This window comes from Mus caroli, unplaced genomic scaffold (assembly GCF_978045245.1).
Source record: "Mus caroli unplaced genomic scaffold, Mus_caroli_1 scaffold_15, whole genome shotgun sequence".
Lineage (NCBI taxonomy): Eukaryota > Metazoa > Chordata > Mammalia > Rodentia > Muridae > Mus > Mus caroli.
In genome coordinates, this window is record NW_028227270.1 from 65620754 (window position 1) to 65642847 (window position 22094).

Consider the following 22094-nt stretch of genomic DNA (forward strand, 5'->3'; position numbering starts at 1 on the left):
AAGTGTCGTTTAGTCCTTCTCAGAGCTGATGTGGACCAGGAATTGACTTTCCATGTGTGTGCTGGTTGTTCTTGTCTCTGATGTGTGAGTGAGAACATCAAAGTGTGTGTGTGTGTGTGTGTGTGTCAGTGTGTGTGTCTCTGTGTACCTCTGTGTGTGTGTCAGTTTATGTGTGTCTGTCTATGTTTGTGTATGTGTGTATCTCTGTGTGTCTGTGTATGTTTGTGTATCTCTCTGTGTGTGTCTATGTTTGTGTTTGTGTGTGTCTCTGTGTGTCTGTGTGTGTCTGTGTGTCACTGTATGTGTGTATGTATGTGTCTATGTGTGCATTTGTGTGTATCTCTGTATGTCTATATGTGTCTCTGTGTGTTTGTGTATCTCTCTGTGTGTGTCCTACTGTGTATCTAGGGGGGGAGTGGGTGTGGGAGCGCTGTGTCTCTGTGTGTGTGTCTATGTGTGTAATTATGTATATTTCTGTATGTGTGTATGTGTGTGTGTGTTTGCGTGTCAGAGTGTGTGTGTGTGTATGTGTGTAAGTCTGTGTGTGTCTGTGTGTATATGTCTGTGTGTCTGTGTTTGTGCATGTGTGTCTGTGTGTGTGTGTCTCTGTGTATCTCTGTGTGTGTCTGTGTCTATGTGTCTGTGTATCTGTGTGTGTGTGGTTTATGATTTGTTTTAAGGCCAGGTCTTGCTATGGAGCCCAGGCTGGCCTCAAATTCAAGCTGCTCCTGCCTTTGTCCCCCAAACGACAGGGTGACAGGTCCATCTGACTATGACAAGTATTCTGGATAAAACTTCAGTAAAGCATGCCTTTAATCCCAGCACTTGGTAGCCAGAGACAGTTGGATCTCTGTGAGTTCAAGGTCAGCCTCGCCTACATCGGTGCTCCAGGCCAGCCAGAGCGACATAGTGAGAACCCATCTTACAACAACATAATATAAAAACAAACAAAAGAGGAACACAGGCTAGCGGAGAACAGCAGGGGCTAGAGGCAGGGAAAGCACTCACATTCAGAGTGGTCTGTGTCTCTAGGGCAGGACCCACAGTGGGCTGATCTTGGGCCTGAACTGTCACCTGGTATGTGCCTTGGATAGTAGAATCAAGGTTGGTCACCAGCCTACGAGAGAAGTAAAGGCATAGCTTTATTCCATAAGCAAATCTGGGTTCTTACAGTCCTACTGAAAAAACACCTGTACACCTTCCAGGATGGAGACCTGCCTCAGCCTTGGGCTCCCTCTCCCCCCCCACTCCCAGGAGGCCATCACCACAGTACTCGATGCTGCCAGTGAACAGGCCAGCTTCCACTGATCTGGTAATCCGGAAGACCTGGACAGGGTTGGTAGTTCCATCTTTGCGGACAAATTCTGCTTTCAGGATGGAGAACATGATGATCCCATTGTCTTCTGAGTCCTCATCTCTGGCCTGGAGCAAGAGTGGATGTCTGGGGAGAGGCCAGGAAAGGCCTCCCATTCCCACCACAATCAGACGCTACAGTGGCCACTACAGAGCAGAGCTACCTTCTTATAGGTCTCACCATATAGTCCTGGCTGGCCTGGAACTCACTATTACACCAGAATGGCCTTGAAATTTCTGTGATCCTCCTGCCGCTGCCTCAGAAGACTAAAGAAATGTACATCACACCTGGCTTGGGCTTTTTAAAGATCAAGGTCACTACACATCCACATTTGCCTATGTTTTTTCTCGTGTACCCCAATATAACACCCAAAGCCCTCCTGTACTGAAAGCTGCCCCACTCTCTACTCAATTGCCAGGCACATACACACTCATTCCCAATCACAGCCTTGCTCAGCTCGAGCACCTACTGTGTGTACCCTCTCTCTCTAAAGCCCTCACTTCAGTCCTGTCTACATTCTCTAGTGGATCAGAAATGGACAAGAAGGAGGGACGAACATCTGGATTCATTCCAGTGTCTTAAAAAAGAATAAAACAGGTACATAGGGCTTCTAGCTCAGGGTGATGAATGTCTGGGCTTCTGGTTGTAAAAAGGAATTAATTTAAAAAAAAAAAAGCACTAGTTTGGAACCCAAGCAGTGGTGGCACACACCTTTAATCATAGCACTTGGGATGCAAAGGCAGGCAGATCTCTGTGAGTTCAAGAACAGCTCTACAGAGTAAGTTCCAGGAAGCCAGAGCTGTTACACAGAGAAACCCAATCTTGGTAAACAAAACAAACAAACAAACAAACCAAAAAAAAAAAAAAAACCAGCAGTGTTCAACCAATAAAATGCTTACCCTGCAGGCCCAAGGGCCTGACCTGTGTTTGGCTTTCAGAGACCACATAAAAGACCAGGTACATTGGGATACACTTGTAATCTCAGCAAAGGGGAGTTGGGGACAGGTGTATCCCTGGGCCTGTCAGCCTAATAGGCGAGTTCCAGGCTACTGTGAGATCCTGTCTCCATTTAAAAGCAGGGTGAGGGGTGGCTCCTAAGGAACAATGCCCTACACTGGTTTTAGCACACACATGCACATACAACCTACATGAATACGCAAATACACACACACACATACACTCTGTCCAGCACATGCATACACACCCAGGAGCATGTGAACCCACCTACACATGTGTTCCAGTGCATGTGTGCAAAAGAAAACAATTCAAAGCCATGACTAAACTGGGACACTGGCATACGGTTGGCTTGGAAATTAACTGGGTGAAGTCTTGAAAGAATCTAGAAAGAGGAATTTGCTGTCCCCAGGAGAATTCCTGTCCTAAGGACACCCTCAACTCTCTATGGGGACGGCCAGGCCTTTCCTAATGCAGGAGCCTCTTGTCAAAGAGGCAGACTGAGCTGGGCGCAGTGACCCATGCCTTTAATCTCAGTATTGCAGAATTAGAGGCAGGTGGATTCCAGGCAAAGCTGGTTTGCATAGTGAGTTCCAAAATAGCCAAGGCTACATGGTCAGAACCTGTCTCAAACTACACACAGAAAGGAAGGGAAACTTAATCCCAGAGAAGCACGGCAGCTCCAGCCTCGGGGCTCACCCTACATGGCTTGGCCACCTTCTAGACACACACCCACATCCATCACTGTAACAAATCGAAAGCATTGCTATAATTGTGCTCAGAACGCTATTTAAGTAGAAGAAAGCCTTTTAATTTACAATTGGCTATGGGTTCCTGATCACATTCAAGAATTCTGGCATCATCAGGAAAATGTAGCCTACAAGTAGTCATGAAATTTTTATGAATACTAAATTGCACAATTAGCAGGAGGGGAACTCATCGATTGGGCAAGTGCTGCAGCAGCTCCAGGCTTTGTGTGAGCCCGCGCCACTCTGAGCCCATCGGACCTAGGGTTAAAACATCTTTAGGGCACTTAAAAGGTCTGAAACCTTTAGTTTTGTCCCCTGGAGTTACTGTGACAGATAACCGCAGGAGCTGAGGACTCACCTGGACAGAAGCCACCTGCTGGTTGGGCAACACAAGCTCTGGGATGATCACTACAAATGCAAGCAGGAAGAGGTCAGTCAGCTGGGACAGTGCCCACCTGGCTAAAAGTACAGCTGGGAGAGTGCCCACCTGGCCATAAGTGCAGCTGGGACAGTACCCACCTGGCTAAAAGTATGACAGGGACAGTACCCAGTACTCCCTATAATCTGAGTCCACTCCACAAGTCCATCCCCAGTCCCTCTGCAAAAGTGACTGCATCTCAGCTGTCCCCGGGGCTAGAGTTGGCAAGGCACCCATCTCTTGTACAGATGGGGAAATGGAGACCCAAAGAGGAAAGACCTGCCTTAGAGCCAGCCATCAGCTGATACAGAGCTGGAAAGAGAACTCGGTGTCCCTTCCTGCTACAACCCAGGAGGCTTTCCGGAGGTGGGAGGGGGATGTCTGAGGGTAATCCCATGTTACAAGGTGTGTGTGTGTGCATACAAGATGAAGACGGGGTTGCCACATTCACTCACCGAAGGTCTGGTTGTTAGGCAGAAAGTAGGGGGCATTGTCATTCTTGTCCTTGATGTTGATGAGAAGGCTTCCTGGGGTAAGTAAGGTGCTGTGGATCAACGCTCTGAGCACAGTTCTCACGAGGAGAGCCTAAGACTGAGCCTGGGCTGGAGCCTCAGCAGGCTTTCTGCTGTGTGCTCCCTGCTCTGCCTGTCCTGTGCGCCCCTGCTCCTCGCCCAGGGGTCCTCACGGTCTCCTCCAGATGCTCTGACTGTTAGTATTGTTCCCACCCTCGTAAAGGCAGCCAGCTAGTCAGAGGCACACAAGAGAGGCAATCCAGGAGGTGGGCCTGTCTCTGCCCCAGCTCACCAGGCATGTTATACTTGGATGGGTATTGGTCAGTGGTAGCAAACTTGGTTGGCATAAGCAAGGTCCAGGGCTTTCTTAACACACCTAAAAGTGTGTGTGTATGTGTGTGTAAGTATGTATGTATGTATGTATATAAATAAATACTATGTATGTGTATGTCTATATTAATATGTAAGTGTGATATATACATTTTATGTCAGTTGGTCATTTGAACACTCACTCTGAGCCAGGAGTACTGACACACAAGTGTATATCCCAGTACTCGGGAGGCCAAGGCAGGAGGATTATAAATATGAGGCCAGCCATGGTCACAGAGCGAGACCCTGTCTCAATAAAACAAAATAAAAACCTCGTACCCAGTCTGTGCCTTGGCTTCTTCATCTTTAAGTTAGATGGATACTACGAGCTCATGGGACTGTGCAAGGATAAAATGAGCAAATGCTTTACGGTGCCTGGCACGGTTCCGTGCTGTGCTCACTGTTAACGTGGCCCTTGTGCCTGTGTGGAATGGGATGAGGATGCAAAAAGCTCCTCACAGAATGGCGGCCTTCAGTAGGTGCTTCCAGGCAATCCACTGAACACCATGTTCAAATGCTTTCACCCTCCACAGGCCGCCCCCCTCACCACTCCCCACTGGACAGATGGAGAACAGAAGCCTCGAGAGGACATAGCCAGAGACATGGTTGACAAGGGCTGAAGTGGTCCCCAGACCCTGAGCCTCAGCCCTGCAGACCTCCTCACCATTGCTGCTGTAAGCATCAAAGCGGGGATCCGTGTTGAGGTCATACGCCCGCACGACCAGCGTGACCAGGTGACAAGCCTCATAGTCGATGGCCTCACTCTGATTAATGTACACAGAGCCGTTGTCATTCACGGAGAACCAGCCATGACACACGCTGCCCACGTCAACCCCAGCCTTGGTGCAGATGACGTCCACCAGCTCTATCCTCAGCAACGCAGTAGTATCCTTATCCTGGGCTATCACCTGAGCCACCTGGCCATGCTCGGAGCCATTCTCAGTCACAGAGATGGCCTGGAGTGAGGCTGCGACCAGGGTAGGTGGCTCATCATTCACATCCATCACCGTCACGTTGACTTTGGCTGTAGAATCGAGGCCCTGGGGGCCTGGGTTCTCAGCACTCACTGTCAGGTGGAAGAACTTCTGTGTCTCGTAATCCAGGCCCACATCCGGAAGCAACCAGAGGCTACCCTCTGCCCACCCTTGTTCCAGCACATCGCCTTGGAGGGTAAAATTGTTGGCGCCAGTCCCAGACAGGCTGAAGCTGATGCGGTTGTTGGCTGCCGTCTGGTCAGCATCCCAGGCCTTCACTGTGCCCACCCATGCTCCTGTGGACAGAGGACAGAGCTTGGAGGGACACCTGTGCAGGCCTCGGGCACTCCAGGCTGGTCCTAATCATGGAGCTCTTAGCATGGCTCACTGTTTGGTGTCAGAGATGGGATGTAAACACACCTCTTCTCCAGGGTCCCCTTTCCCTAAGTTGTGCCTCACCAAAGGATGATACCTGCAGGAGCATCCTGCCTGTAGCCAAGGTGCTAGGATACATATTCCCCTCCCATCTGCACAGCCAGTCCAGGTATGGACCCCAACCAGCCAAGAGGGCACATACCTGAAACTCTCTCCAGCACAAAGAATTCATAAGAAGACTGGTTGAAGACAGGCAGGTTGTCATTGATGTCCTAAAAGGAAAGGCAGGTCTGAGAGCTAGAGACACTAGCAGCCCCAGGTTCACCCTCCCCAGAGCCATCTGAGAACCCAGAAATATCTCTACAGACAGAGCCATCGACTCCACATCCCTCGGACAACACTGACCACTTTCCAGATGTTCAGACAACCCTCCAAAAAAGAAAGAAAGGAAAAATCCAGAGTGCTCCTTCTGTTAGCCTGACCTCAGCCTAGAACTACTGTAAGTCCATTTTCCAGAACTATTTCTGGGTCTCTGTCTGTGACCCCATCTAGCTTAGCCTGAGGTCCCATCTCTCAGCCCCGTGACACCAGCTCAGTGCTCAGTCTGAGCTGGACTCTGATGCTTTCTGCCCTTGCTCACGCGCACAACTGGAACCCTGTCTTGTGCCTGGGCATGCCCTGAATAACCCAGCCCTCCCTTATCTGTGGGCATACATACATGCTTTGGTGGTCAGGTTTGTCTATGTAACCATAGGACAGAGACCTGGGAATGGAATTCTAGCCCTTCAGTGGGTGTACCTTCCCTCCTCCTCCTCTTCCTCCTCTTCCTCCTCCTCCCTTTCCTCCCTCCTTCCTTTCCCTTTGTCTTTCTTTTCTCTCCCCACTCTCTCCTCCTTTGTCTTTTTCAGGGATAGAGGTCACACCATGTAACTCATCTCCTGAGCTCCTGACAGTGACTCCTTAGACAGGTGCCACTGGCTTCCCTTAACAAGGCTGCTGAATTCTCGAGGTCATCCCCCCTCGCACGGGAGTGTCTAAGACGCCTGCTCTGCCTCTACCGTGGTTCTGGCCTCTTTGGGCTTCGGTGTCCTTATTTAAAAATAGGGTAGCTTCTGACACAAAGAGAATGTGAAGCTCACAGGGCAAAGGGGTCCCTCTAATCCAGTGAGTGTAACTCTTCCTTAGTCTTCTACTTTGTTCCCAAGAAGCCAACAAATCCTAAATCTGCCTCAGTGTCTCGATCATCGCCCAAGGTCACAAGGTCACAAGGTCACAAGGTCTGTTATATAGCCCAGGATGAGCTAAAACTCTCAATCACCCTGCCTCAGTCTCCCACGTTCTGAGATTATAAGTGTGTACCAGCCTGCTTGGGTCCTGATGTCCACCTCTTGGTGTGCAGGAAACTTAATTGGAGCCGGGTTCACTTGACTCTGGCTTTTTTCTTGCTGCCAGTCAAGATGGTTCCAGACAAGACCCCGTGCATGGCAATCAGAGCAAAGGCACTGAGAGCCCTCCCCAGGTGACACCCTCTTCAGGACACCTCCATTCATTCATGCTGATTTCACCCCCACCCCCACCCCCACCCCCACCCCAGTCTTTCTGACTTAAGGACAAGAATCGCCAAAGGCTCCGCAGCCGAGGTCCCAACCTCTTATCTCCCATGCTGTACGAGGCAGGAAGTAAAGCTTGTGCCAGAACCCGGAAGCTAGGCTATGTGGGAGTACCCGGTCTTACCTCTACCGTGATGGTGACATTGACATTAGTGCTCAGGGAAGGCTCGCCGCAGTCAGCCACGATCACAGTTAGCACGATGCGGCCCTCCAGGGCAGGGTCAATGGCCTCTCGGTCCAGGGGCCCAAGATTCCTGAGGAGCCCTGTGTTGGGGTCTAAGGAGAAGTTGCTGCTGTAGGGCCCAGGAAGCAGGCTGAAGAGCAGGAGGCTGTTGTTAGTGTCTGGCTGGTCATCATCATAGGCCTGTGGACATAGTTGGCCCCCAATCAGGTATATAGGCCTCAGGCTAACCCACCCCCCAGCACTGGTCTAAATGGCCACGGGCCATGGCTTCCTGCTGAGGCGCAGGGCATGGCCAGCAGAAGCTCGCAGTCTCAACCTTGAGTTTGTCCATCTCCCAGATAAGTGCTGAATGAATCCTGCAAAACTGGACCTGAGCTAAATCCTCAGAGGAGACCTGAAGTGGGAGTTCCTATAACGCTGACACAGAGAAGGGTACGGGAGACTATATACAGAGACTCAACTGGGCTTTGGGTTTGTTTTTTTTTTTTTTTAATATAAAAGTGTGAAATCCTAAAAGAGATTCTGATTTTACCACAATTGCTACGGTCAGCATGCTCTGTTTCTCTGTCTTTTTCTGTTACCCCCCCCCACACACACACACACAGTAGGCTATTTATTTATTTATTTAGAGACACGATCTTATGGAGCCCAAGCTGACCTCAAACTCACTACGTAGCCAAGGATGACTTTAAATGTCTGATCCTCCTGCCTCTACCTCCAGAAGGCTAAGATCAGAGCATGCACAGACACACCCTGTTTGTGTGGTGTTGGGAATGGAACCCAGTGCTTTTTACAGGTGCTAGGAAAAGCCCTCTACCAGCCAAATCACACCCCTATCCCAGCACTATATTTTTTCATGTTTAAAATTTAAAAGATTGTTTTCTTTTAGATCTGTGTTTTGCCCCCACGAAGGGAAGCACTCCCTGTGTGTGTGCAGTGCCCATGGAAGCCAGAAGAGGGCAGCAGATCCCTTGGAACTGCAGTTACAGATGTGAGCCACTCACTGTGTGGGCGCTGGGAATCAACTCCGGGTTCTCCACAAGAGCAGACAGTGCTTTCTCTAAACTGCTGAGCCATCCCTTCAGCTCCTCACCCAACTTACTTTGAGGCAGAGAGTCACTGTGTAGCCCAGGCTGGCCTGGAATCCACAGAGATCTGCCTGTTTCCGTCTTTCAAAGGTGAAATCAAAGGTACATACCACCACACCTGGCTATTGTGCTGTGCTTTTTTTTTTTTTTTTTCCAAGACAGGGTTTCTCTGTGTAACCCTGCCTGTCCTGGAACTCACTTTGTAGACCAGGCTGGCCTCCAACTCAGAAATACACCTGCCTCTGCCTCCCGAGTGCTGGGATTAAAGGCGTGCACCACCACTCCCAGCTGCTGTGCTGTGCTTTTTAAACAGCCCATTCTTCATACAAAGGGTTATACATGTAAACAAATGTGTTCTTGTCTGGTCAGGTCCCAAGCATGCTAGATTGTACTGAAGTGAACCAGCACAAAAAATACATGTTTTTCCATTCCCCTAGCCTCACCCTGGGCCCTTCTGCCTGCCTCCCAACCATGCTGTCATCCCTGCAGCTCCCTACACAGCCCTGCTACCTTTGATAGCACAGATGACATCATCAGTAAAGGTCTGCAACTTGCTTTAGTGGGAGCTCCAGAACAGAAGTCAGATTGGCTTCACCTCTGAGCACTGGGCTCAGCAGAGGACCTGGTGGGAAGCCAGTGCTGAGCCAGGGGTTGAGATGGAAGCTATTCTTTGTCTTTCCCCACTACTCATCCCACCATCATTGCCTTCTCTTCAGTTCTGTTGTCTTGCTTGGGAAATGAGCCCCTCATAAGCAACCAGAGGGGCTCTTCCAAAGGCAAGACCAATCCACTCCCACGAAGGCGCTCGGTACTTGGCCAGTTCATTCGCCAAACACCTCTCTGGATCTATAAGGATGCCATGGATCTGACAGATCAGAACGTTTCTTCCAGAAAACTCTTTAAGAGTAAAGACCAGGCCCAGAGTGCTGGAGAGATGGCCCAGAGGTTAAGAGCCCAAGCTGCTCTGACAGAGGACATGGGTTCAATTCCCAGCTCCTACACTGCAGCTCACAACTGTCTATAGCTCTAATACCAGAGGATCTGGCACCCTCACACAGACAAATGCAGGCAAAACACCAATGTGCGCATGTGCGCATGTATGCGCACGTGGGCGCACACAGAGAGAGAGAGAGAGAGAGACAGAGACAGAGACAGAGACAGAGACAGAGAGACAGAAGGAGCGAGTCCACTGAGATCTGGACTACAGCCCTGAGACTGCCAGAAAAGCCTTGGACCATCCATAGGAAGCCTCAGCCCCTGAGGGACAGAGGGACAGCCTGTCAGGACCCACAAGCCCCTTCTCACAAGATGTCCCTCCGGGTCAGCCTAAAGGAGAGCTCTTCTTAGCCTTATGCTGTCTTTGTGTTCTGGGTTTTACTATTGGCCCTTTAGTAATACCACCAATTGGGGCTGGAGAGATGTCTCAGAGGTCAAGAGCACTGACTGCTCTTCAGAAGGTCCTGAGTTCAATTCCCAGCAACCACATGGTGGCTCACAATCATCTGTAATGGGATCTGATGCCCTCTTCTGGTCTGTCTAAAGACAGCTACAGTGTACTTACATACATAAAATAAAGAAATAAATCTCTAAAAAAATAATAATAATATCACCCATTTCTTGTTATTTGTTCTTTGTTTGGATCTTGGTTTTTGTTTGCTTGCTTGGGTTGTTTATTGGTTTTGCTTTTCTCAAAACAGGTTTTCTCTGCATAGCCCTAGCAGTCTTGGCTAGCTTTCTAGTCCAGGCTAGCCTTAAACTCAGAGATCCCTCTGCCTGTGCCTCCCGGAATGCTGGGATTAAAGGTGTGCACCACCACGCTTTGCTTGGATCTTACTTTTTAAGTAAGCCACATCGAATCATTTTGGAATGATTTGGGAATGTGTATATTAAAGAGTGATTTGTTTGTGAAGGCCTGTTGCACACCAGCCCTGCACAGGGTACAATAGGTCCTTTGTCTCGTTATACCCTGCTGACCCCATGAATAAAGACCACAACGCTTGGTTTTCTAAGAGGAAATAGATGTCTAGAGAAATTGAACAACTTCCTCAGGGCCACACTGTAAAGCTGAGACTTTATGCAGTGGCGGCAACAGTCCCCTCCCCAACAGTCCCCGACCAGGTCCTGTGTGGCTCTAACCTGGATGGTCACAGAGACATTGCCATTCTCCTCCGGCACAAAGACATTGTAGGAGCCTCGGACCACGGGCGGGTTGTCATTGATATCCAACAGAGTGATCTCCAGGGCGGTGGTGGTCGACTGGTTGCCACCGTCAGTGGCCTGCAGCGTGAGGTAGTACACGGCCTGCTTCTCCCGGTCCAGCAGCGTGCCATTTTTCACCGTCAGATTCCCTGAGTTTGGCTCCACCTCAAACAGGTCTGCTCTGCTCGGGGTGGCCAGATTTAGCCAATAAAAGGACAGGGTGGACATGCACTTACTTTGAATTCCAGACAAACGATAACACAGACAAACATGACCCTTGTGCAGTATTCCCAATATACTCATGATAGTGGATTGGCCCAGCTGTGAGTGCTCTCATGCTTCCAGGTGTTGGACACTTGGTCCACAGTGTGTGATGATGTCAAGGGTTGCAGGAGCCTCTGGGAGGTAGGACCTTTTGGGAAGTTGTCCCTCACCCCTTCCCTTCCTCTGGTTCCCTATCTTGTCATGTGATCTCTCTGTGTCATACAGGACCCCATCATGTGACTCAGTATACTCTCAAGTCCTCACAGGGCATAGTGGATGACACCCCACGCCTCTGAGTCTCCAGAACTAAATAAACCTTTCTCTTTGTAGAATACCCTGCCCCCGGTATTTTAGTATAGTCATAGAAAACCAACAATTTCTTTCCGATTGTTTTTCTGGAATGGACACACAACTGGGCACTTTGTATTTTTTTTTCAGGGTGCTCTGTTGTTTCTCCCAGCCCTATGGCAAAGTAGAGAAGATTCCCATCCCCCACCCCATGCCCACCCCCACCCACCTTAAGATCTTACCCATTTCCTGGAAGCAGACTGTAGGTGATAGGACCCCATTCATCCCCATCCAGGTCTGTAGCCTGTAAGGCAAAGATGGCAGAACACTGGAAACAGGGCCATCTGTGTCACCAAGAGACCCATTTGACACAGCTGCTGTGCATCCTGGCTTCAAAGCTCACCATGTCTGCATTCACACCTAGACACTCCACACACCCAGATACATCGTACACATGCTCGCAGAGACCCAGTGTCACTGAATGAAACAAAGTCTGGGACAGTCTGAGGTCAGCCCTGCTCAGCAGCTCTCCCCCAGCATGATCCAGCCAACATCACTCACCTGGATTTTGTCAGTGACCAGATAACCTGTTGGACAGTGCTCTGGCACAGTGAGTTCATACAGGCTCTGAGAGAACACGGGCCTGTGGTCATTGATGTTTCTAAGGTGGATGGTCACCGTGGCAACAGAGTAGTCGTTGCTGACTGAGTCAGTGGCCACAACCTGAGGACAGAAGAGCATGCAGCGGTACAGGGTACAAGAGCCCAGTTGCCCATGGCATCTGTATCCCTCAGCATCCGCATCCCTCAGCATCTTGGCACACCATACCTCCACAACCATCACTGTCTTCTTCTCGTAGTCCACCATCTCTGAGTTTCTCACCACCACCTGCACACTGACAGACCCTGCCGCTCGCTCTGGGGACACATTGAAGGCTTCAGCATCCTGGCCATCCAGGGACAGCAGGAAGGTACCATTGTCGCCCTATAAAGGAGGGTGATATAATACGGACTATGCTGCTGCCATCACCTTCCTGCGTCTTTCCCTCCCTCTCCAAGCTCCGGCCTTCCACAGAAGCTCTGCCCGGTGAGACGGTGAGATGTACAGAGAGAGTCAGAAAAGACTGAGACAGTAGTCCAGGTCTAGGAAGTTGGGCTGGCTGCTCAGCTGTACCAACGCAGCCTCGCCCACCCTTCACCACTGCCAGCTGACCACACCCACCAGCCTACGCTCACCACTGATCAGCCTCCACTCCACCCCACGTCGTCGCCCCAGGGAACCGTGGTCTTCCCTGTCACTCACTACCATCCTTTCCATGGTAATTCCTTCCAGGTTGACTCAGATTACTTGGAACGCCACCTTTCTCTTAGGTTCCTTACTTCCCCAAACCACAGGCTACCCAGAGCCAACAGCACCCGAAACACAACCACCCACTGTTGCCTAGCACCTAATGTCAACCCCCACTCCACACAGCCTCTGCTTAGCATCCCTCAGCATTCCCCTGGACATCACCACACAGCACACAACAACAACCTCCTCTTTGTAGATCCGTGCTGCCCGCCATATTACCACCATATTATTACCTCCCCTCCCCGGACCCCACACATTGTCCTGCCTTGTGCTCTGTAATTCACTGCCACGTCAACCTCAACCACCATCGCTCTCTTTCCCTGCCTTCCCTTCCCCTTTGCTGCTCCCCTCCCACATCTGTGATCTTCCCCTTCCCCAGTCCTCCGCCATCAGTGCCCCTCCCCTCCCCCCTGCACCTGCCTGGTCTGGATCATAGGCCACCATGGTCAGATTATCGATGGAGATTCGGGCAGAGGCATGCTCATCCACGTAGCCTGTGAAGTTGACTTGGGCCTCCTGGGGGCTAAAGGAGCAGCCCGGGAGGCTGCAGTTATAAAATTCCGGCTTGTGGTCGTTGACATCTGTCACCCTTATTGTGACCCACATGCTTGCCTTGGCCTCTTGCCCATAGATGTTCAGATTCTTCTCGGTGGCCTGAGGTGCAGAACAGAAGCCAGCGAGCAGAGAGCGGTGCTCAGAGAGAGTGAGAGCAAAGGCCAAGGGGTAAGAGACAGGGAGTCCCACTCACCGTGACCTGTATCTGCACTTCTTCATTTTCCAGAAGCAGCTGTTCTCTGTCCAGGGAGCCACTGACGAAGATGACCCCATTTTCCCTGATGTTGAACCACCCAGGCCTCGTGGAGTCTGATAGAGGGGGGCATTTGCAGCAGCTGTTTGCAGGGGTTCTGACTACCACGCCCCACCCCAGCCTCACCGGAGCCCTCTCCAGGGGACACCCAGGTTCTCACTGGAGACACTGTAGGTCACAATGTCATTGATGCCTTTGTCACTGTCCACAGCCTCCACGGTCAGCACAGACGTCCCCTGGGAGGAGGCTCGGTGAATGCATCTGACCTTCTTCTCAGGTGGCCATGGCTACCCAGCACCCTCACCCCCACACCACCTCCCCCAGCACATACCAAGGTGGCATCCTCAGCCACAGAGGCTGAGTAGAACTCCCTGATAAACCGAGGGTCCAGGTCTGGCTCATCAATCACTGAGATGGATACGAAGACCGGCTGGGAGCATTGGGTTTTTGGCTTGTTATCCAATATTCCCCCTGAGTCCTGTAGGGGAGAGAAAGCCTTCTGTGAGCCAGTGCCACCATGCTGAGCCCCCTAGCTCTGCTTACACCCCACTCACACAGGCCTTCAGCTCCAGCTGGTAGAAGGCACTCTTGTTGTTGTAACTGAGCCTGTCATTCAGTACAATGGAGCCATTTTCCAGGATGCGGAAGAGATTATTGCTGTTGGCGGTACTGGGGATGACCTGTGATACAGAGAACACCTGGATGAGGTCCCAGTGACACCACTGTTCCTCCTTACTGGCAGAGACATGGGGTCAAATCCTGGCTCTACCATGGGCCAGAAACACAAATGTGTCCAAGGAACTTAATCTCTCGGAGCCTCGATTTCTCCCCTGGGCTGGTATAGATGCTGGGGTGGGGGGGGGGTTGAAACTAAGTTTTTAGTTGGCGTACAAAAAGTTCAAAACACACATGTGCCTCAGTTATCTCAGTTATCTATCTGGGTAAGTTTGAGCAGCAAGAACCCAGGGCCTCCCTGAGCCTTAAGCTCTCCTGGGAGCTACAAGTGTTTTAGCTTAAGGAGGCCTTGACAGTGCTGGTGAAGGGGGTGGAGGCAAGATTGGGTCCTCCCTCAGCAACTGGGAAAGTGACTGCTCCCTGTTGGGGGCTGAGGGGGGAGGTGGGGATGGGGGTGATCAGAGAAAGGCTGGGGAGCCAGGGTTATGGTTGTCTGTGAAGATGCTGCCCCCTGGTGGACGTAAGACACAGTGAGGCCGGCTCCCACCTGGGGCCGCAGGGACTCTTCACACTCACCTTTTCTATGAAATATTGCACCAAACCGGCTGCCCCTGTGTCCTTGTCCTCCGCCAGCACAGAAAACACCACAGAACCGACCGGCAGGGTCTGTAAGAAGGGGCTTTTCACCTGTATGTCCCTCCCACCCCAACCCTGGGCTGGGCCTTCAGCAGAGGCATCAGATGGTTAAGATGGGAATGCCCAGCAGGACAGCCCCACACACACATCCGATGAGCCTGAGATGTACAGTTAAGGCCATAAGTGAGAGAGCATCCTAGCCTGGGTATGGCTCTCCACTACGCAGATATTCCTGAAGGCTCCCTGTAGCCCTACGGCCCATGGCTACGGTCGGATTCCCTCACATGTGGCGTCTGAAAGTTTCCCATTCTTCCCAGAACATGGCTCAGACAGTTTCGGTGGCCTCAGAAGTCAAGCTGCTGCCTGGCTCTACCCTCCTCATGCTCTCTACCCTCCAGCCTCTGAGGCCCAGCCTCACCACTGCCTGAGGATCCCTGTCGCTCCAGACCTCTGCATCATCTCTAGGTGGCCTAAAGTGACTGGATGGAAAGCCAGGCCAGTGTGTGCTGAGACCACAGAGAAATGGCGAGTCTTTCTACTGAAGCTGCAGAGGCAGTGAGATAGCTCAGAGCCAGAGACACTAGGATCCACACCTCAGGGCAGAGGCAGCCAGTGACAGGGAGACAGCAGTGACAGAGAGACAGCAGTGACAGAGAGAGACAGCAGTGATAGAGAGATGGAGTGACACAGAGATGGAGTGACACAGAGAGACAGAGTGACACAGAGACTTCAGTGAGACAGCAGTGACAAAGAGTGACACAGAGAGATGGGATGGAGTAACACAGAGACTGCAGTGACAGAGAGATGGAGTGACACAGAGAGATGGAGTGACACAGAGATGGAGTGACACAGAGATAGAGTGACACAGAGACAGCAGTGACACAGAGACAGCAGTGACACAGAGAGATGGGATAGAGTGACACAGAGACTGCAGTGACAGAGAGATGGAGTGACACAGAGAGATGGAGTGACACAGAGATGAAGTGACACAGAGAGATGAAGTGACACAGAAAGATGGAGTGACAGAGAGACGGCAGTGACACAGAAAGACAGGATAGAGTGACACAGAGAGACAGAGTGACAGAGAGACTGCAGTGACAGAGAGATGACAGTGACACAGAAAGATGGCAGTGACACGGAGACAGAGTGACACAGAGAGATGGAGTGACACAGAGATGGAGTGACACAAAGACAGCAGTGACAGAGAGATAGAGTGACACAGAAAAACGGAGTGACACAGAGATGGCAGTGACACTGAGACAGCAGTGACACAGAGATGGAGTGACAGAGAGACAGCAGTCACGCAGATGTGGCAGGCATGGGGTAACACTGTCATCACCCACACTGTCTAAGTCAGCAACCGCCATTCTTCAGAAATATGCGATAATCACCCTTCTCTGTGTACTTTTCCTACAATTGAGAGATTTCTATTCTGAAGTGCTTTCCTGTAAAAAAAAAACAGTCCCTGTTGTTATGGCCCTGCACCTCCCAAACCAGTTTCCAGGTCTCGCTCTACTGAGTAGTATCTTGGATGCCCTCCCCATGCCCTGCCCCACTAAGACCCCAGAGATACCTCACTGATGTTGGTGGAGAATTCAGTGTTCAGGAAAACAGGTATGTTATCATTTCTGTCTTGCACAATCACCTGCATCTCGGCTGTCTGCAGATGAGAAAGCCCAGGTGAGGTCAGAAAATATGACTTATGATGCCAGGATAGCTTCAGGGATGCTACACAAAATGCTGCTATCTAGAAGTATGATGTATGCCCCTTCCCTCCTCCATCCTCCCTCTCCATCCTTCATGGTTATGCATGCGTGTGTGTGTGTGTGTGTGTGTTGTATATTAGGTGCATGTGAAGTTGCAAGCATTCAGTTTTTAAAATCTGGAACGTGTTTGCTCCATAACAGGGCATGGTTTAACACTTTTTCTTCCCGTACTGTAATCCTTGATCAACCTGAGTACCCAATGAAGGGAATCAACTAAAGTACCCTGAAGGGTTCCCACGCCGTGAAACAGACGTGATATTCTGTGCAACCTTGTGAGTGCCAGCAGAAAGTCTTTGACCAGATGCAGCCCCTTGGCACTGAGCCAGAACCATGAGCCATAATAAATCTGCTCTCTTAACTGCCTTTATTTATTTAAACAGAGCCTCACCTATCCTAGGCTGGCCTGAAACACACCGTAGCCAAAGGTGGACTTGAACTATAGATCCTTGTGCCTTTAGCTCCCAACCACTGCGATTACAGGCTTTTGCCACCAAACCACCATGACTTTAACAGGAGGATGGAGGAGGAGGGCTGGGGGAGCCACTCAATGAAAGAAAGAAAAAATGGGGTGTATGCAGAGACTTGGAGACAACATTACGCCAGTCACTGAGCAGACACAGTAACTTTGAGACAACAGACACAGTCAAGACCACTCTGTTGCTCTTCTAGAGGACCACCGCTCAATTCTCAACACCCATGTGGTGACTAATGACTGATGCGGCTCCAGTTCCAGAGGACCCAGCGCTCTCTTCTGGCCTCTGTAGGCATCAGGCATGCCCACAGTGCAGGGGCATACATGCAGGCAAAGCATTCACACACATGAGGTAAAAGAGAATAATTTTTAAAATCAGTATTTATATTAGTACAAACCAACACTGTCATTTTATAAGCCAAATACTTAGTAGCTAATAAATATCAAACGCTGGGTTATGTTGTATGACAAGGTAGAACACATCCTTTTGAAAATAATCAACACTGAAGCACTATCAACTGGGGTACTCTCTGCTTGCCTGAAATAGACATGCGATCAGAGGTGGACGCTTGGCACCGTCTGCCCCACCCCTGACCACCCTCCCCTCTCTCTTTTCACTTACTCTGATGTTGAGACCATCACTTGCGGAGATGGTGATCTTGAAGAAAGGAACTGTCTGTAGCAGCAGGGAGAGAAGAAGCCCGGTTCAGTGAGGGATCCTAACCGTGCTCCCAGAACTCTGGCTCCAAGCGCCGCCCCTGCCTGTTCCCTCTCCCCAGGCTTTCCCTGTCCCACCATCCTCTACCTCAAAGTCCAAAGGGCTGGCAAGCTTCACTTCCCCAGTGCTTGAGTTGACGGAGAAGTAGGTGGCATTTGGGCCACTAATTCCATAGGTCAGTTGGTCATTATCACTGTCTGTAGCCACCAACCAGAAGGCCACAGCACCTACAGATGAACAGGGCTGACCCAGGTCCATGGCTACCTCTTTTAGGGTAATCTGATTCAGCTGCCCACAAGGCAGAGGATGCAGATGAGACTTGAGAGCTGGAATTCTGATCCCCGCCCCCCATCACCACCAATTCCCCCACCCCATCACCACCAAGAGCCTCTCTTCCTGCCTCTGTGCACTGTGCTTCAGTAAGACTAGAAATGGCTGTAGTGTTCTGTGGAAGACGCACTCTTAGCTGGAAGGTACATTGGCCATTTAATGGCTGGTTTTGTCTTTTGGGGGTTTTTTGTTGTTGTTGTTAAAACTGTGTTAAATGACCATCTCATGATAAGAGAGACCCTTTCTCTCTTGGATTAGAAAATGCTACGATGCAGGGAGATATGATTCTGGCTCGAAGGAATGCTTATCTGAGGTGTTCTGTCCTCAAGCTGATGAGCAAGAGTCCTGACTGAGGTCCTCTGTCCTACACAACCTCAGAATCAACCAATCTCAAATGGATTAGCAGAAAGATTTGGTATCCAGAGAGACTGGTTCCAGGACACTCCTGAGATGCTGAAATCAGTGGATACCCAGGACCGTCATGGAAAGTGGTGGGGCTTTTGCTGTAGAACCCAAGCCTGTCTTCCCTGATTTCAAATCCCCTCTAGATGACTGTAACACTGACTATGGTGGAAATAATTGATTTATGAAGTAAGGACAAGAATAAAAGTTACTACAACCCCTCCTCCCACCCCCACCCCCACCCCTGAGTATTTTAGCCCCTGGTAGCTGAACCTGCGCTGTTAAACCATACATGCAGAGGGCTGACTGTACATGTGATCATTCAGGGGCTGTTCCTTAGACATGGGCAGGAGGTATGTGAGAATCTCAGGATAAACGCTGGGCTCTGTCTCAGCATAAAGACCCTTACTCACCCACTGGTAAGTCCTCTGGCAGGGTCACTAATGTCATATTGCTCCCAAACGATGGTGGCGAGTTGACTTTCACTGTAGGGACACACAGAAGAGGACGTCTGGACACCCTGCACCTCACCACCAGCTGGTCCTTTGGATGCCTCCCCCTTACATCCAACCTTCAGCCCAGACCACCCAACTAAGCCAAGACTCTTCTATAGTCCTCCCAGGGCCTACCTAGTGTGGGTCATTTTGTCTGGGCATTCACTAGTGAGACCCAAGTCCCACAAGGTCTTGCTGGGGGTCCCCAGTTTAATACTGCTCTTGCAGGGGAAGGAAGCACTCACCAGATACCGTGAAGGCAGGAAGCAGTGCACAAAGCAGCCACAGCCAGGCCATCTTGAAGGGACCTAAAAGAAAGAGTGTCACGAAAAGGCAATTAGGCACAGCCCTCCCTCCTGACAAAGCCCACTTGCCTAGGTCTGGCCCCAAGCTATCTGTGTCCTTCATTCTGTAGCTCTGCCAGGGTGTCTACCACCCTCTGTGCATCTTCCACAGGGAAGTCAGAGAGTAGGAAGGATGCTTGAATTTACACTTAACCCCAGAAGTCAGCACCAACTGAGCATGGGGTGCTGTTCTAAGTGCCTTGAGTGTGTGGCTAAGGCCACACAGAAAACAGTGACAGGACTGGCTTGGAAAGCAGGTCTTTTGACTCCAGCATTCACACCCTCAACTGCTGCTCCACCTTCCCTGTCTCACACACAACCTCGGTACTATTCAGAATCAAGGGTCCAGAGGGCCAGGTGGATGGGGAAGAGAGGTAGGCAGGGGAGCGAAGCTTTATGGTCATATGCCGTGAAGCACAGCTCATGGTCTGTCACAACTCACGTGTGAGGCTCACCCCTTCATATCTTAGCTCTAGAAGTATCGCATCCAATTTGTGCCCCCTCCATTCCACTCTACTGTGCCATATTGGCCACCTTCCCCGTGCCCCATGGTTAATATCATTGGTTGCCTCAAGGACTCTCTCCAACTCAAGCCTCATCCTAGGGCTGGAGAGATGGCTCAGCAGTTAAGAGCACTGACTGCTCTTCCAGGGGTCCTGAGTTCAATTCCCAGCAACCACATGGTGGCTCACAACCACCTGTAATGGGATCTGATACCTCTTCCGGTGTGTCCGAAGACGCTACAGTGTACTCATCATATAAATAAAATAAATACATTTAAAAAAAAAAAAAGAAAGAAATCTCATCTCATCTCCTTGTCTCCTGCTTAAAGCCCTGTGACGGCTCCTAAACAGAGCTTTCCAAGACCCCCAGTGACCTCCCTCGTCGCTAACGTTCCCACATGCCACTCTGTCCTACCATCCCTTTTCAGCAAGATCTCTGCCCCCCCCCCTACTTTCCAAGCTGACCTCCAGGGCCACTTCCTGTCCACACAGCTCAGTGCTTTCCAGAAGGAACTGACTCCTCCTCCCCCATCCTTACTGAAACAGGCAAACGATACCAGGAACCCCAAGCTGCCTAAGGCTAACATGAGACACCTAGAGACTCAGTGGGGCGGTCTGTGCAGCCCAGAGTCTGTGGACAACCCCTCTGGCCCTGGATTCCCCGTGAGGAAGGCACCCTGGCCTCTACAGTGCAGTGCCAGCTCCCAGTGAGCATAGAGCAAAGGCTAATGGTTACTCCCATGGAAAGGAATGCATCTCTTGCCCCTTCGCTACTGGTATCCCCACTCCTGGTCCCTCTAGTCCCCAAACTCTGCCGTAGCTGGCTCCCTTGCACTCAAGGTCCCCTCAACAGTTAAGTCTGGCCACCACCCCTTTGTTGTCCACCAGCTCCGAAGCCCCAGCGTAAGCCTCCTGTTTTGATTCAGATCGATCTTGCCTCAGTACAGTGGTTTGAGTAAGAATGGCCCCCACAGACTCAGATACCTGAATGCTTAGTCACCAGGGAGTGGAGCTTTTTGAAAGGATTAGGAGGTGTGGCCTTGGAGGAGGGGTGTGGTCTTGTGGGAGGAAGTGTGTCATTGGTAGTGAGCTTTGTGGTTTCAAAAGCCCAAGCCGGGCCCAGTGTCTGCTGACTTTGGGTCAGAGTTCTACAGAACTCTCAGCTACTTCTCCAGAAGCAGCATGTCTCCCTCTGTGCCACCACGCTCCCCACCATGATGATGGACTAAGCCTCTGAAACTGTAAGCCAGCCCCAATTAAATGCTTCCTTTTACAAGATTTGTCACCGTCATGGTGTTTCTTCACAACCACAGAACACTAAATAAGACACTCAGTTTTCCCCAACCTGATAGAAGACACTGAGGGGACGGGGTTGGGGGAATGGGCATTTTAAATGCCTGCTGACAGGCTGGCAAGATGGTTCAGCAGGTAAGAGCACTGACTGCTCTTCCGGAGGTCCTGAGTTCAAATCCCAGCCACGACATGGTAGCTCACAACTACCCCATAATGAGATCTTCTGGTGCGTCTGAAGATGGCTACAGTGTACTTATTTGTGAATAATAATAAATAAATCTTATTTATTATTGGGCCAGAGCGAGTAGGGACTGAACAATCGGGGTTGACGGGAGAAAGCAGAGGTCCAAAAAAAAAAAAAGATTTCAATTCCCAACAACCACATGAAGGCTCACAACCATCTATATAGCTACAGCATACTCATAAACATAAAATAAATCTTTTAAAAAATAAATAGCCGGGCGTGGTGGCGCACACCTTTAATCCCAGCACTCAGGAGGCAGAGGCAGGGGGATCTCTGAGTTCACGGCCAGCCCGGTCTACAGAGTGAGTTCCAGGACAGCCAGGGCTACACAGAGAAACCCTGTCTGTAAAGCAATGAATCAATAAATAAATAAATAAATAAATAAATAAATAAATAAATGTCTGCTGACATGTCCTGAGTGCACATTGCATGATGAGAGTCCCAACTTACTGGCTGCCACCTACCACCTACCATCTGCCAGATATATTCCAACCCTGGCAATACACAGTGATCATGCGTCATAGCACACAAGTACTTTCATTGTTTAACATTCCTCTCTGTAAGAAATGCAAACTATATTTGCTGCCCCATCACCCTAGCTGGCCCGGAACTTCGCCTGTAGAGCAGACTGGCTGTGAACTTGTAGCAATCCTCCTGCCTCTGCCTCCTGAGTGCTGGCTGAACCAGGCGTGCTTATTGTGGCTTTTTTATTTCCTGTATT

At 50.5% G+C, this 22094-nt stretch overlaps 1 protein-coding gene across 1 annotated transcript in view; it reads right to left on the reverse strand.

Moving 5' to 3' along the window:
• The window catches only part of Cdhr2 (cadherin related family member 2), a 34507-nt gene that overhangs the window by 4161 nt on the left and 8252 nt on the right, over window positions 1–22094 (reverse strand). The window contains exons 2-23 of the mRNA XM_021180083.3: window positions 19235–19297; window positions 18909–18980; window positions 17851–17990; window positions 17668–17721; window positions 16381–16467; window positions 14748–14837; window positions 14051–14176; window positions 13828–13974; window positions 13657–13732; window positions 13437–13552; window positions 13109–13342; window positions 12167–12322; window positions 11900–12061; window positions 11581–11642; window positions 10724–10967; window positions 7440–7679; window positions 5908–5977; window positions 5021–5626; window positions 3931–4002; window positions 3416–3465; window positions 1274–1422; window positions 1009–1117 (exon numbers count right to left, since the gene is read on the reverse strand). Coding sequence (XP_021035742.1) covers window positions 1009–1117; window positions 1274–1422; window positions 3416–3465; window positions 3931–4002; window positions 5021–5626; window positions 5908–5977; window positions 7440–7679; window positions 10724–10967; window positions 11581–11642; window positions 11900–12061; window positions 12167–12322; window positions 13109–13342; window positions 13437–13552; window positions 13657–13732; window positions 13828–13974; window positions 14051–14176; window positions 14748–14837; window positions 16381–16467; window positions 17668–17721; window positions 17851–17990; window positions 18909–18980; window positions 19235–19286 — 3114 coding nt within the window. The 5' untranslated portion in view covers window positions 19287–19297. The remainder of the gene's footprint in view (window positions 1–1008; window positions 1118–1273; window positions 1423–3415; window positions 3466–3930; window positions 4003–5020; window positions 5627–5907; window positions 5978–7439; window positions 7680–10723; window positions 10968–11580; window positions 11643–11899; window positions 12062–12166; window positions 12323–13108; window positions 13343–13436; window positions 13553–13656; window positions 13733–13827; window positions 13975–14050; window positions 14177–14747; window positions 14838–16380; window positions 16468–17667; window positions 17722–17850; window positions 17991–18908; window positions 18981–19234; window positions 19298–22094) is intronic.